General features: G+C 27.5%; 1 protein-coding gene across 1 annotated transcript; it reads left to right on the top strand.

The window, feature by feature from the left end:
* The first annotated feature begins 11 nt into the window (after positions 1–11).
* LOC107452178 (calcineurin subunit B type 2) lies at positions 12–15,809 on the top strand. The gene is made up of 6 exons (XM_043045039.3): positions 12–150; positions 4,548–4,587; positions 4,697–4,873; positions 7,704–7,763; positions 10,063–10,247; positions 13,277–15,809. Exons 1-6 carry the CDS (start codon positions 148–150, stop codon positions 13,322–13,324), a joined length of 513 nt encoding a protein of 170 aa, XP_042900973.1. The 5' UTR covers positions 12–147; the 3' UTR covers positions 13,325–15,809.
* Positions 15,810–17,248: the final 1,439 nt, after the last annotated feature.

Below are 17,248 nucleotides of genomic sequence, written 5' to 3' on the forward strand. Positions count from 1 at the left end.
CATCAGTGTCGTAGTAAACATCACTCTATGATGTAAAATTTATTATCTTTATTTAGCTGCAGTAGAGCAAATATATCGTCAAGGCAAAATAGTAGTATTTCCTCGAATATTAATTAGAAATTAGTTTGGTCGTGAACTTTTAGAAGCATGGTAAGTAGAAAAAAAAAGTTAAAATATTGCTTGTTCAATTTTAAAGAAACTATTTCGTAAAAAAATTTCGCAAAATGCATGTTTTCTGACGTGACAATAAAATAGGTCACCAATTGACAGCCGCAGTTTCTCCTTTTTTTTCTTAGGTGAAATTAATAGCTTTCTTTTCTGGATCTGAGGGCTTCAATTGATTACAACATTTTTTATATTGTTTGTAAACTTTAAATTTATAAAACTTTTGGTTTTAATATGTAGCAAATTCGTAATAAATTGTTTTGGGTTAGACATTTTTAAAGTTGCTGGAATCATTACTGTTTATTTCATATGAAATTAAATTTTTAAAACCCTGCTCAGTAATATTATGTAACATACAAACTGTAAAATTTCAAGAAAGGTTTTTCCTCTTTTTTTTGGTATATTTTTGTTTAACATAACGTATGAAAATAAGTTTTTAGCGCAACCTGCAAGAACTGTTTGGCATAGATTTTGTAACCGAAAATAATTTATCAAAGAACTGTTTTTATCAAGCGTTAAATGTAATATTCCATATAAATGAGATTTGTACTTACATTTGCTTTGGCATGGTACAAACTTGAATGATTTGCTAACGAATTTTTTAGCTTATAAAATGAATATGCTATAAAAACTTTATCAATGGTTTATTGCAAGTTGACCACTTATGGCACAACAGTTCAACAAGTAATTAACTTTTACTGGTAAAATTTTATTTTTTATTAATTTGGTTCTTGATTTAAAAAATTAACTAACATAATTTTGTCTGCTTTGCTGTGCGGTAAACTCCACATAAGGGATATTTCCATATCTTGATCTATCGCTCCAACTACAATTTCCAAAGTTTCAAATAAATTTTAAACTTCCAATTTTTATATAAAAAAAAAACATATAGAGATGTTTACAAGTTATACCTTCTAAGTTTGTCCCCTTCTGTGATGTTTTATTTAGTTCCTTGTTAACTGCAGCCCGGAAGTTGCCAACACCTGGCAATTATTCTGACGCAGATCATGATGTAAAATAAATCTTCCCCCATATTTATTGAGTTAGAAAGATCCCTGTATCATAATTTGTGACAGAATAATTGCCAAGTCTTGGAAACTTCTGGGCAGCAGTCCATAAGAAACTGAAAAAAACACAACAGAAAGGGACCTACTCGAAAGGTATAACTCGTATCCATCCCCCGGGCAAACATCTGCATGTTTTTTTGAAAAAAATTTTGCAAGTTTATAATTTATTTGGCATCTTGGCAATTGTAGTTGGCGAGATAGATCACGATATGGAGATATCCCCTTTGTATCCACCCTCAGCAAACCTAAACTTGTTTTTTTTTAAAATATAATATTCCTTCGGGGTCTTACCAATAGTATGCTTAGTGCGACAGATCAGGATATAGAAATATTCCCATTTGACTATCCACAATAATTGAATAGCTTAGTACAAGTGAAATTTTAAAAACACTTAAAAATTTTAGGTTATTTAAACATATTATAGTATGTAAACAGTAATATTTTTTTACCAGTTCATTGAATAAGATAGTTCAGTGCCGGATTACCCCTAGGCCAGACTAGGCTGTAGCCTGGGGCCCCCAATGATGAGGGGCCCCCTTAAAATGGGTTTTTTGAAAATAAATTTAAAAAAATTAAGAAAAATTATGATTTTTTGAAACAAAAAACCAATTTCAAATATATATTAATAAAATACAATAATTTTTTTATATAATGTTAATCATATTTACTTATTGCTTATTAAAATTTAATTTATTATTATTTATTTTAAATATGCTTTCTTAAATGAAAACATAGATAAATACTTTTATATTTGAATAAATGAAAAATGTACGAGAAAAAAAATTTAATCTAATTGCCCCAAAATTTTGAATGGCCTAGGGCCCCGCGTACGCTTAATCCGGCTCTGAGATAGTTTTTTACTAAAAAATGTCTTTTATGAACCTTCTGTTATTATTTTTTTTTTTAATTTATTTTCTGCAATGTTAATAAGGACCCTTACCTTAATCCTCTTACTTAAAAGACTAATTTTTCCAAGATCAAAAATTATATTATCTATCTATAGATAATCAAAAATTTTCTAAAAAAGTATTTGAACCCCACCCTTAAATAGTGTCCCCCAGCTTCATACCTGGACCTTAAACACCAAGCCTTGCAATTATGAGGTGCAGGTTAGCAAATAATGATGTTAATTTAAAAAAAATGGTGGTCTATTTAAATAAAATTGTTTGTTGTTTTTCGCCAACATTTAAGTATTTAAATAATATAATACTGATAGTTGTCGGAAATTATGTCGGAATTTATTGTACATTACAACTATTCTATTACAAATGTAGTTAACTCCTGGTACAACTTTTTTTTTAATGTAGTAGCTTCAAGTTCATTTTGAAATGCAATCACTACTTTTAGGAAACTAACTTTGCAGAAGAACTTCATTTACAAATGTTCAAAATGATTTTCAATAAAAAATTGGCTTATTTAAACATGACGAAATATTAAATATTTATTCATGTTTATTGTTTACAAGAGCCAACTTGTTATATTGCGCCATTCTTAACGAAATTTATTTTTTCAACTTTCCATACCTTTCTTGACAGAGAATCAATTAAATACTAGAAACTAATCAAATACTTGCAATTTTGTAAGCGTTAAATATTCTTTTATTTCTTCCAAGAAATTAAGTACTTTGAAAGGTTACATCGAGATTGTGTTCCCTTTCATTGAAATAATATAAATGTTTCAAGAGTGTACATTTGCATTTGATGGTGTAGCTAAAATGATACATTACCTATTAGTCGTAATGGCTAGTTTAAATATTAAGTAATATACATTTTTTTTCCTAATGCTCGGCCCCAGGACATTTTGATTATGTGCATTGATGGACCTGCAAAGTTTTATACCAATCAAATTTGGAAATTAGTTGTGTTTGAACTTTGTTTCAATGCTAAACTAACATTAAAAGTAGTTACCAGGAATCACTATATGAAACTAAATTTTTTTTTTGTATTGCACTACTCTACTATTTTTATAAAGTAGCACATTACACTAAAGATTGCGAAAAAAAGTAGCAGCTAAAATAGTTGTGTTTATCTGTTACTTCTGACCACTGAATGCAGTGTTGTTGTTGTTTCTTTTGCGACTTGCCACACGGGCAAGCCTGCTGGGTGAAACCGAGCAAATTTAAGGCAGAATGTGCATTTGTTGTTTTTCTGTGGCGCCATCTATAGCCAAGAATTCGACTTATGCCACACCATATGTCGCACCCGTTTATAGGGCGGACCCATTCATTCATCCACAGATTGTGATTTTGACCTGAATCAGAGAACGATCGATCTGCAATCGAGTACCCCCAGAGGTATTGATTTGTTATGGGAACATGGAGGACTTTTGCGACTCGACGGATTTAACATGCATCAGTCACTTTACTACACTGTTCTTCGGGAGTCTACGGCTGGCAGGGTTCGAACCCACGAACTCTCAGACATGGGTCCAGCGCCCAACCGACCAGGCTATCACGGCCCGAATACAGTGTTATGCCCATAATCATTGCAATGTATGCAAGATCAAAAATTAGGAAAGCAAAAATCAAAGGTGCATTATTCCATTTAAAAAAAAAAATTACAGTTTACATCAATTTTCGTACCATGATTTTTCATTGGTTAAATGACATTTAATTAATGAATTAATTATAATAAAATAAATTTCATTGATGAATAAATTGAAGGGAAAGAAAAAAAAGAAGAGCAGATAAGTTGAGTTCCCTCTTTCATTAAATACATTTTTTATTTTTTTGAATTTGATTTGAAGAGTTAGCAAGCAAAAAATTTAAATTAAAAAGTAGAAAAAACTGTTAAACTTGGAACAAAATTAAATAGATTTTTTTAACAATGCTTGCCTACATGTGTTTCTTTCAAATGCTATAAATATTTATAGTTTATTTTTCTCATTAAAATGTTTAATTTTTGTGACTAATGTTCAATATTTCAGATAAATAAAGAAATTTTTCATGACTTAACAATGATTTAAACTAACCCAAGTTAAAAACAAGAAAGCGAAAACTTTATCCATATCATTTCCATAAGTCCTGAATGTTTTTTTCTATTTTAACTTAAAAAATTTTTTTTTGAATTATACTGAAATGCTTAATATTCTAAATATAATTTTTAGAAAAAGATTTTACTTGCTTAAAGTGTTTCTTAAAAATTACTTAAATAATTTGCAAGGTACTGAAATTTTTGATGTTCTTTAGAAATGAATCATTTTTTAATTGTATTATAAATTTTTACATTTAAAGATGCTTAATTGTTTCTTATCTGGGTGTTTAATTGTGTGAACCATTCAAGTAAAGAAATAAACTAACGTGAAGATTTTTTTTAGGGAAATGAAACATCACTTCCGATGGAAATGTGTTCCACGTGTGAGTATAATTTTACTAACAGATGGTAGATAAAAAAATGAAAAATACAATATTTTGATTTTTAACTTTCTTTGAAATTGATTAATTTTGATCTATTAATTGATTTCAGTTGATCCTGATGAGATAAAAAGATTAGGTAAACGATTTCGCAAACTGGATTTGGACAATTCTGGATCTCTCAGTGTTGATGAATTTATGTCTCTTCCTGAGTTACAACAAAATCCTTTGGTACAACGTGTAATAGATATTTTCGATACTGATGGTAATGGAGAAGTTGATTTTAAAGGTAAACTTTAGGAGTTCTAAAACATATTTTAAATTATGTAGAATTATGTAGATTTTAAATCAAATATTGAATGTCACATTACTAAGGCCAGGGCTCACCGAAATGCAGTCGCCTGATTGTTGTAAGTGACCATCAACAGTGACCATCAATCTATTAGTAACCTAGCAGGGTTGGGTTTTTGACGTCAAAAAGTGGTTTTTGACATGACAAGGGTATAATACTGGTTTAAACCGTCAAAAACTAAAGTTTGCCAAAAAATATATAAACTTCAAAACTACCAACAGTTGCCATGCATTATATTGAAATTTAATTATACTATAGGGAATCAGCAGGTTTTAAAATATTTTTTAATTAAAATTAAGGTAAAATAACAGATTTAAAATCTCAGAAACTTATATTCAAATGCATGTGCAGAAAAATTTTGCACAAAATTTTTTTAAATATTTATATTTTGAAAAAAAAAATCTTTTTTTGATACTTAAGAAAATTAAAAGTTTATTACTATGCATTTTTGACATATAAGGAACATATAACTAATATTTATAGGGAACTTACAAGTTATGTTGTATAAATACAAACTTGATACAAGTGTATGAAAAAAAAATTTAATGTTATACCGAATATCTTTATTATCCAGTATGTTAATTTGAATTTAAAAGTAGTTATATTTGTGAATAATGATAAATATAATTCATATTGTTTATTATATTTATTTATAATTATTACACTTATCATTTTAAAACAATTTTTACCTCTTAATTTTTTCCCCCACTTGTATTAAGAATACAAATAATGCATATCTTGAAAGCAAGAAGTAATTATTCAACAGCTGAATATTTAGATATTCAACAAAACTATGTATATAGTATTCAGCAAAATGAAATTCACAAGTATTTGGATAAACTAAATTTTCAGCATAGTAAATGAATAGGCTGAATATACTGTAAATCGACACTCTGTGTATTTAACAGAAAGCACTTAAATTTGTATTGTCTTATGTTAAAAAGATTATTAAGAAGATTTAAAAGAATATTAAAAAGATTTTTCTTTAAAAGATGTCTAATGTACAAAACTGCTAATGTTTATCTTTAAAAATGTCTAATTTTTAGTATAATCTATACTATACACTAAATTTGGTTATAAATAAATTTCTTAATAATATCACTGCAGATTTTCAATAACACATGAAAATGAATACATAATATTACAAAAGATGTGAGCTTTCAAAAGTACAAGATTTTGATTACTATTCAAAATATAAGTGTTTCTTCAAAATTTTAAATTTATTTTTTCTAGAACATATTTAGAAACACTATCCTTTATAAAAAATATATAAATTTTATGTATTAATTAAATTTCACATATAAATATAGGTTTTTGACATTTTCAACATTTTTGACAGTGAGGTTTTTGACGTGACGGTTTAAACCATAGTTTAAACTGTCAAAAACTGTCACATGTCAAAAACCTGCCAACCCTGTAACCTAGTATTTATTTTATTACTGTATAATGTAATCCTGGTAACTACTAATTCATTATGCAATTCATATAAATGTTTGTAATAAATAAGAGAAAATCATATTTTTATTTATTTAGAAGCGACGGGCTAGTTTCAAAGGAGGACGGGTACATTGTTGGGCAAGCCGTCCTCAGGGACGGGTAAAATTTCTTAGTTTTTTCGAACCCTGGTTTAGATTAAAAAAAATCAATCGAAGAAATGAGCTTAACCCCTTAACGATCGGTTAATTTTCAAGAAAACGGTCATAAAAGTGCCTTTTTTTTTATACATGTATTTGATTAGTGCTGACATCTAGTTTAAAATAAACTACCTATAATTACCTCAAAAATATCCTGGTACTGCCATCTGGTGTGTAAAATGAGAAGTAAAATGTTTTCCGTGCAAAAGAAATGAATTAGTTTTATTCTTATGGACGCGTTATTACTGAACACTCCAGCCCGGGAATATCATGAGAGCGAGAAATAGAGGGCGAAACCTCACCCCGGCATTTTCACAGGAGCGAGATGGAAGGAGTTAAATTGTTTCTTTTCTTTCATCGTTATTGCCCGTGTTGTCAATAATCATAGGAGAAGAAATCATATTTTTTTCCTTATCTTTGCATTGCCATGTATTCCTTAAATTTTTGATTCTGTGTTTTGCAATGATATCGTGTAAAAAAATTAGGAATTTAAGAAACCATGTTGAAATCGATAACACTAACCGTGTGATCGAAAACCGCATTGATTCGCAATAGAATTGAGATAACATAATCAAAAATCGCTAAGCAATGTTTCATCTTGGCGATTCAGATTCATGAGTCAAAATAGTTTCGAATTAAAAATATAGGGATTTTAAAAATTGTGTAGAAATTCATGAGAATAACTGCCGAAAAAGTTATAAAAAACATTACGACAAAATCAATATAAATCAAATGCAAATCTGCATTTAAAAAAAACATTTTTTTTGATGTTATTCAGTAAAATATAATGCATAGCAGAGTAAAATTTATGTAGAATTTTTAAAAGGGGCTCAAAAGCTCGGAGGATTAATTTAAACCTCATCAACATTTAATCTACCTATACAAAATAAAATCTACAAACTTATATTAAAAGAGATTTAAAGAAATCACACAAAAAATACTGCCCAAAGAATTTTTATTTATATATTTGTTGTTCATATAATGATCTTATTTGTTAATTTTAGTACTGAAATTTTTTTCCCTTTTTTTTAAATCTAATATGAAATTTTGAAATCTTAAATGTTGAAAACTTTTTATATTTAACCATTATTAGTATTTATTTCATTTCATTTAGCTTACATTTTCTGTTACAGAATTTATTCAAGGCGTATCCCAGTTTAGTGTCAAAGGTGACAAAGAATCAAAACTTAGATGTAAGTATTTTAATGCATGAGTTAATCTCTAATTTCTCTCTGTAAAAATGCATGTTTTTATGCTAGCGGAGTGAACTGTGATCTTTTTACATTGTAGCAGTTTGAACTGTTTCGGACGTCTTCTGTCTGTACTACTTCCCTAATGTCACATTTTATTAGGTGCATAAGTTGGCATCTTATTTCACTTTCGATAGAAATGGTTGGCAGTATTAATTCTGAGTATAATGAAGGAAAACAAAATTGTTTAGTAAAAGCTAAATTTAAAATAGAGAGGAAAAAACAGAATTTAACACAAATAAAAAAAATTTTGAATTTTCGATCAACAGGTTAAAAGATTTGTGATATTTAAAGTTGAAATTAAAAATTTCAAAGCGTAAATGTTTCTGATTTGTTTGTTGGTTACTGGTTAGTGATTGAGTTAGACCAAATTCATGTACAGTAGGGAACCGATTATCCGGAATGATCGGGACCATTGCTATTCCGGATAACTGATTTTTCCGGTTTTCTGAATCGCTACAAAAAGCCGGTTTTTTTATTGTTAAACCCAACTAAAAATATATATATATATTTGGAAATAATCTTAAAAAGAAGAAAAAATGAGGAAGTAATACAATAATGATTATTTCCAAAATGATGGTAAGGTAAACATCTTTCAAAAAAGAAAGAGAAACCCTAAAATCATATGAGGAAAAAAACATTTATTTTAAATGGCTGGAAAATTTATCGAATTTCGTTCCGGTTTTTTGGTTTTCCGGTTTTCTGATTTCCGGATAACGGGTTCCGTACTGTAGTAGACCTAAAGAGACAAAAAGTCTCAAAATAAAGATTAAAATTCTGAAGAGAAACTAATTCTTTTTAAAGTATCAAGCTGGAATGACAATGTTTAGAGGTGTTACATTGAATGTGTTGAATGGTGTTACATTTCCCACAATCTATGAACGAGCTAGGAAGACTATCGAGAGCTAGGGAGAGTCAATGGTAGATCAAACTATTAAAATTTCATGTAAGTTCAGGGTGGTAGAGATCAAATTCATTAAAATTCCTTCCTTAGCCAGGATATCATCCAATTCATTACCTTCTTCTCTTCTCATTGGCAAGACAGCCCAGGATGGGCTTTGGCCTTCTCAATTCATTGCAAATGTACATTGAAAAACAATGAGAGTTTTTGCAATAAAGCGAGGACAGATATTGAAAATCTATCACCAAAATGAAATTAGTTTTGTAGGTGTTGGTAAGAACTATGGCTATCAGGCAAAAACTATTTAAAATATTTTTAATCTAAAGTTTTTTTATGATTGTTATTCTATGGAGATGACAAATAAAAATAAAGTGGAAAAAGACATGCTTTTAAATGTTGATAATTAAAGGATTTACATAGCTTTTTCACTTGTTAACCTTCCGTTAGTCGCGCACTTGTTTCCGACATGGTTAATCGCATTGCACCTGTGAGGTGTTTCTGATTTTTTGAAAGCCAAATGAAATTTAGTCTAGTTTATATAGTTAATTGTTACCAATTTAAGACTCTTTAGAGAGATAAATATCAAAAAACTTATTTAGCGAAGTACCGAAGATAAATTTTTCTTGCTCCCGCGTCGGATCTCTTCCTCCATCACAAGATGTTCAACCAATTAACGCAAGAAGGTTTTGCGGTTTTTTACTCCGTAACCATTTTCTGTGTATATAACTTGACCATTTATACCTGCTACGTTGAGTAGGACTGAAAATGAGATAAAATATATATTTTTAATTCATAAAAATATTATATCCATAATACTTGCGTCAATGGTCGCGCTGCACCAGAGGGGTGATTTGAGCGGTTTTAACTCTCCATCGACATGTTCTAAGGTCGGTTTTGAACGGACATTTGAGTAATCCAAAGTTAGGAACATAACATTAGGCTCGACCCCCGGAAAAATCTATTGACGGCAAAGGAGGTGAAAGTGCAGTAGGGATGCACCTGTGAGGTGCGCGCGACTAACGGAAGGTTAACAAGCTTACCAGTATAGCTACTACATTGGCTATTTCTCTAGTTCCGAAAATGTATTATTGATAGTAAACTTAAGATGCTCCATAATATTTTTATAAAAAAAAAAATTTATGGTAACTTAACATTTCTTTTTACTAATGGTATAAATTGTTGATTAGGCATAATTTCCAAAATTTGCAATTAAAACTAAACTTAGTACTTCTGGAAAATTGTATAACTATGTCACAAAACAAAAAAAATTATGCTAGAATCTTTTGTTTATTGAGTATTAGTCTGTACTAGTTTTTAAGTCAATTTGTATATTTTTTTTAGTTGCCTTTCGAATTTATGATATGGATAACGATGGCTACATATCAAACAGTGAATTATTCCAAGTGCTTAAGATGATGGTGGGCAGCAATTTGAAAGATGTTCAATTGCAACAAATAGTTGATAAAACAATATTATTTGCAGATAAAGATGAGGATGGAAAAATTTCATTTCCTGAGTTTTGTGCTGTAAGTGATTTCACATTATTTTAAGTTAGCATGTCACTGCTCGGTAAATTCTTGCTAATGTGATCTTCTTTAGAATACTATCTGTACTAAGTTTTAAAATTCTATTCGAAACCTTGAATAGAATTTTAAAACTTGCATACAAAACCTTGATTATTTCCCAATACCATATCCCAACCGAATTCTCCTATAAACATGCTATATTGCAATTTAAATTGTAAAAGTTTTTGCATTTTTCAAGTGATGATACACAGTTTCGAAAAGACATAAGATCATTGCATCGATATGTTTTTCTCCCAAACCAAAATTTTATTATTTTCTGTTAAAATCATCAGCTAATTAGTTTTTAAAACATGATTGATTTCTATCTACACAGATGTATAATTTAACTCTGTTTTTAGTTCATATAATGATCTGAATTCACACGACATTGTCATCCTGACAAACTCTATATGGTTTTCAAATCTTTATTTTTAGCCATTGAATTTGTCTTTGATTTGATTTATTTTACTATCGCTTGTGACATTTTTTTGGTGTTTAAAATATATCTACATTCTCCTATTTGATTTAATATGCATCTTACTTCTGTGCATAATGTTGTATTTAAGGCTCTGTTCAATATTTAGTAACTTGTTTTTTAGAGTATAAGAAAGAATATTATAAAATAAGTAAATAAAACACCCACTCCATTCTATCTTTAATTTCTGTAAATCCTTGTAACCAATACAAGAATGAGGTAAAATTATTAAAATGTAAATAAAATTAGCTGTTAGACTTGTTAGCACATATTCTGTCTAACACATATTTTCAGCCACATATCTATTTGTAAAAATATATGTACTAAATACTAGTTTTTAATTAAAGATTATTTAATAATATTTGTAATTAGCAATAATTCTATTAATATTGTTGTTTCAATGATGAGCGTTTGAAATTCCATTATTATAAACTCTATTCAAACTTCTATTCAAACTAATATATAGATATGTGGCTGAAAAAAAGTTAACATAACTTCAAATTCATTTCTCTATCAAATTTTTTCACCTACAACCAGATGTGCATAATATATACACGAATTTGTGAACGCCGCTTGCAAAAATTTTTTCACCATCGCAGAAAATTTTATTGTATTCATTATAATAAAAAATTTAAAAAATAGCAACTTGGATCAGTGTTTGTGCGCATTAGGAATTGTCAGGGAAAACAAGATTAAAATAAAATTCAGGGAATTTGATACCTTATCATATTGGAAGATTTCACTCCTCCATTTTCAACTGTTATTTGCACTTGTGTAATAGAGGATTTTTTTAAAAAAAATTCAAACCAATCATCATTAAGCGAATCCTGAAGATTTTATTATTCTTAAGCATTTCTGTCGTGTTGTATATTTTAGGATAATTTAATTATTTACTTTATAGATAAGGATTAAAAACATTGCGTTTTAATTGTTGATTTATTTATTTATATTTTTGTTTGTCTGTTGATAATGAGCATGTGTTTTAGTTATTTATTTTATTTGACTTAATAAATATTAATTAATTTTAACTAAATATGAATTGTTTATAAATTTATAAGTTTCTTTTCAGGATAGTTTAATAATTAATATTAAAATGTTTTTTTTTAATTATTTTTTTTAAAAAATTAATATTGATTAATTAAGTTTTACAATAATATTGAAGCTTATCTTTCTCATAATTTTTTAATTAATGCTAATATATTTAGTTTTAATTATTTATTGCGTTTTTGTTTTCAAAAATGTTCTTACATTGATTAAATATGATTTAACTTCAATTATACACAGATTATTTATTTATATTTATTATTAATTTGTTTTTTTGCAACAACCTTGTACTTATAATTTTAAAAATAATAAATATTGCCCAATATATTCCCTTTGCCCTTTCAGTCACGCTTTTAGTTCTGAAGATTTATTATTTCTAATCGAGTTGAAACTATTTAAATCATCTGATTTTTTTTAAATATTTATTTATTAATTTTTGAAATTATAAATAATGTTACAATATTATTTAAAATTATAATTTACATTTTTATTACTTATAAATTCTGATTTAAAAAAATATATATATATTCTGGAATTAATGTAAATCTACCTGGAAAAGTCAAGAAAAAAATCTTTTCGTTTTAAATATGTACCTTGTTGATTTTAGATGTAGGAAGAAAGTCCGTCCAGTATGAGGTAGAACAATGTAAATCTATAAATAGTTTCATATCTGCGATAAAGTGCTAAAAAAAATATTTAATAAAAAATAAAAAAATTTGTGATTTTTGACCAAATTTTGTCAAACTTTGGGGGCCATGAAATGATTAAAATAAATTAAAAGAGTCAATAAATTGCAAGCAGAAATGTTTTGGATTGAGATATTGTGTTAGCAGAAAGTTTTACTTACTATCTAAGTCTGCCTACAGCTTTTATCTATCGCTGGTATCGAAAATGAATTCAAGTTCGAAATTTTGGTGAAATTTCAGGTGTATTTCTCAACTTCCTCCCCCATCTACCTACTAATGCGCTAAGAAATTTTCTGTGAAACTAATGAAAATGAAGCTTACTCTATTCAAAAGAAATCCTTCTAAAGTTGTTATTTAAAAAATATTCTGTGTCAATATTGAACATTCAATTTTTATCATTTTCAGCCATCTATATTTTCAAAGTTAATAATAAAGAAAAATAACAGCTGTAAATCATTTTTACCGGTATAGGGATGCCAACTGCTCTGCTTTCTGCAAATGTTTTAATAAATTGTTTGCTAATTAAAAAGCAAAACTTGTAGAATAAGAATAATTACATCCACTCTTTAAAAGTGTCATCACGGGATAATCGCAATAATGTTGCGTTTATTATACTTTGAATTTTTTATATGAAATGGTGGAAAAATTACTTAATGAATCTTACATTTTGTTGCCACTAGAAAATATTATTTTACAAAGTGGAGCAAGTTGGTATCTCAGCTGCTACCATTATTTGTACTTAACCTTTCTCAGCTGGTATAATAATTAATGTATTTTATTTCTAGATGGTTGGCAATACTGATATTCACAAGAAAATGGTTGTAGATGTTTAAATGCCAGTTTGAATATGCCTCCTTCATCAACACCATTTTACATCTTTCTCATTTGTAGATAGTGTATGTACAGTTTGTTTGATTAATGCCTGTTTGTGTGTGTATTCTGCAATGAATTAGTTGTTACTAATTTTTATAGATTTATTTTCCGTTAGATATTATTTTAAGAGTTATTCTGAATTAAATATAGGCAAGGAATTATTTAGTTTATTTTATAATTTTACACTTATTTAATTGGCTACTCTACTGTAAGCATGTCAGCGATATATGAAGTATCTTCAAGGTCCTTTTAAGCATGGAAAAGTTCCATTAAGGTATGCATGATAGGTTTGCTTCTTAGGAAACAGTGATGTGTGTAAAGCGCGGTTCGCGGTGTAAGTATAACTTACTTTGCGCGTCTGTGCACATTTTAGCTACTAGACCTAACAGAGGATTACCCATATTAAATCGTAATTCCTTTTATGTTTATCTAAATTAGAATTCAGTTTGAAATTAAAATCTATGTTAGATTTTGATTTCTAATTTGGCTTTTAACATTTTTTAAAACATATTCTCCATTTCACATTAGTTAAATCTAAGGAGGAAACTGGTGAATTTTGTAAATTATTTAGTAATGTTTCAGAAAAATATCAAATGTTTAACTGATTTTTGACATGGCACTAAATAGAATTCTATTTGAAATTAAAATTAAATTCTATATTGTATTTTGATTTCTAATATGGCTTTTAAAAATTGTCAGATTATTAAACTGTCCTCAATTATTTTGAAGATAAGTACTAATTTTGTGCTGTTAATTCAAAACCTATCATGCAACTGTTATATTAAATAATATAAAACGGTTTATGGTACTGTTAATGGATACCCAAGATCATTTTTTAAAACAGATATTCTCCATTTCACATTAGTTAAATCTAAGGAGGAACATGGTGAATTTTGCGAATTATTTAGTAATGTTTCAGAAAAATATCAAATGTTTAAATGTTTATGACATCGCACTGAATAACTGAAATGAAACAAGCATTATATTCACATAATGCTGATGCATTGTAATAACTTTTAATATTGCTATAATTATTTAACTGAATGTTTGATACTATTTATAAATCTTCATTGGTTTTAATTATTTATTTTTTTGTTAATTGTTCTTCTCCAATCCTATCTGATTGATTGCATAAATGGGAAATTATTATATATCAGGTGAAAATAAAATTTGGAAAAAACAATATTTTATAGAATTATTTAAATTAGTGCATCATATTTGAAAAATTTTCCTAAATTGTACACTTATTTCAAAATCATTATAATTACAAAATTTTTATAAAAAATAAAAATCAAAAATTTATGTAATAAAATTTAAAGTATTTGTTTAGAATATTAAGATTTCATGTTAGATGAATTTGTTTAATTTTTTTAAAACTAAAATGTTATATAATAATGTTTGAGACTTTTATAAAGTATTATATAAATGTTTATTTAAATTTAGAAAAAAAATTTAATAAGTTTAATCATGTTTTTTTTTCTTTCCAAAACTGTCATAAAGTCTTAGAAAATATTCACAAACTTTTCTGCTGCATGTACAATTAACAGCTCCTATTTTCCAGCTTTTAGAAATAGAGTAGAAACATTTAGATGGTTTGTGTGTAATAAGATGTTTCTTTCACTTGTATAAAATTACATGAAATTATAATAGCTAAACTTATAAAATATATACAGTGCGTCAAAAAATAAACGGACCACTCCGAATAAATTTTGATCTAATTATCGGATCTTCATGTTCTAGGATTCAATCTTAATCCATCAAGGAGATGACCTCAAATATGCTAATTACTTAGTGCAAACGATATTTTAAATTAGAAAATCGAAACAAAAATTTTACGTATATTTAAAATTTGATTTCTTAAAAACTATTCAACCAATTTTGAAGGTGGCATTTTGCCATCTGAAATTATGTACTTAAAATGAGGCAAAAAATTTTATACCTTTCAATTCATAATTTTTCTACTATTATTAAGTAAAATAATAAATCTTTACTAAAATGTATCTTTTCTATAGAATTATCTTTGGATAAACGAATTTCATAATTACGTGAAATTTTTTTTTAAAATTCGGTTTAAAAATTCTCAAAATATGTTGAAATACGCAAAAAGCATTATGGGGATCATATTTCTAGGGTTAAAAATCTAAATCAATTCATAAAAAGGTCTGTTTATTCCAAAAGAAAGTATGTTTTTAGGGTCTGATTTTGTAACTTAAAATATTATCTGCACTAAACTGACTAAATAGCATAGTAGAGGTCACCCCCTCAAACCATTAAGATGAATGTGAAGATCAGACCATTTGATCAAAAGTTACTCAGGGTGCGTCTGTTTTTCTTTGGCGCACTGTACATTTATTTTATTTTTTCCCCTTTTTATTATAGAAAAGTTTAAATGTGACCATATTTATTCATGTTGTGTTTATATTTTCAACCCAATCTTAATTAAAATAACAATTTTTTTGTTTCGCCAGGGCCATGCCTAAGATTTAAGCATCCTCTAGGCAAATATTTGCTTGCATGTTTTAAATTTCTCAATTCGAATCACTCTAAATTTTTAAAAGATAAAGTGAATACAGATTATAATAACAAATTAAAAATATTGCAAAGTATTTAAATTAAAAAATTTAATATACTTGCGTGAATTCAAGAATTAAATTGGGCGACTGATCAAGGGCCCAAAATCTGAGTGCTCTGATCATTTACCCAATAAACTATCCTTTAAGCATGGCCCGGTTTGTATCTCTTTATGTTGCTTATTCATCTTGCTATGGTTTTTCCATGGAGAGTTTTATGTTTAATGAAGTTTCAGAGATTTCTCTTGTAATTTATTTACATGAATATACATAAGCAAATATAAATAAATATATATATAAGAGAAAGGTTTTTTAGGGTTATAGTTTTTGCTCTAAACTTAACCATGCTGCCTGTAGGAAAAGTATTACATTAATAGAATCTGCGAGAAAAAAAAATGTTGCCTTGAAAGCTAGACTCAATACCTTACGTAGTTAATGTTTGAAAGTTGTAAGATGTTAAAATAATAGTTGTGTGGCACTATGTTGCATGTGTTGGTGATCAATATAGTTAATGACTATCATTTTAAATATTGTTCAAGTCATTCTTTATATAAATCTACACCAAATTAACTTGTTTATTTTAAATTTTTTATTTATTTAGATTTTGAATAAAATGTTGAAAATATGAATTATGCAAAAAAAAAAAAAAGTTTTTTTTGAATTTTTGAAAGAAATTGCTAACATTACATCTTTTATAATAAAGAAAAATCATCTGTTCAAAATTGACTCTCGAGTAATCAGGATAGTTGAACACTGCCTCATTGTGGATATCCAAAATTATCAAATTTATGCCAAATTATACAAATTGAAGAAATGTAAAATTATTATACCATAGAATATTAATTTAAATGGTTTAATTCAATTCCTATTCTGTTGGACTGGTCCAATGGAATAGAAAGGGTTGAAAAGAATACTTCCTATTGATACTAATCTAAGTTAAAGAAGAATCTACAGTAATTATAGGAACAAATATTTTTAGAAATGGCTTATATGCTACCAATGTTTTGAAATACTATAATTTTCTGCTGATAAGATAATTTTCAAAAATGTGGAATAAAGTAAACTGTAACTAATTGATCATCAATTTAACTAATAGCACCAAAGATTTCATAGTGCATATGGATTCTTATTCTTTACATTACAGTGTACCACTTACAATTTTTATGTTAGCTAGTTTTTTGTGTAATTATTATATAATCATTCATTCATATAAATTATATCTTTCTGAATAAGAAATTATTAATGTCTCAATTAACGATCAGTGATAAATGATCATATTAGCAATGCTTAACGTAAATACTATGCATCTTATTT

The sequence above is a fragment of the Parasteatoda tepidariorum genome, chromosome 9 (assembly GCF_982258835.1).
Source record: "Parasteatoda tepidariorum strain Cologne lab strain chromosome 9, Ptep-v5.0, whole genome shotgun sequence".
Taxonomy (NCBI): Eukaryota; Metazoa; Arthropoda; class Arachnida; order Araneae; family Theridiidae; genus Parasteatoda; species Parasteatoda tepidariorum.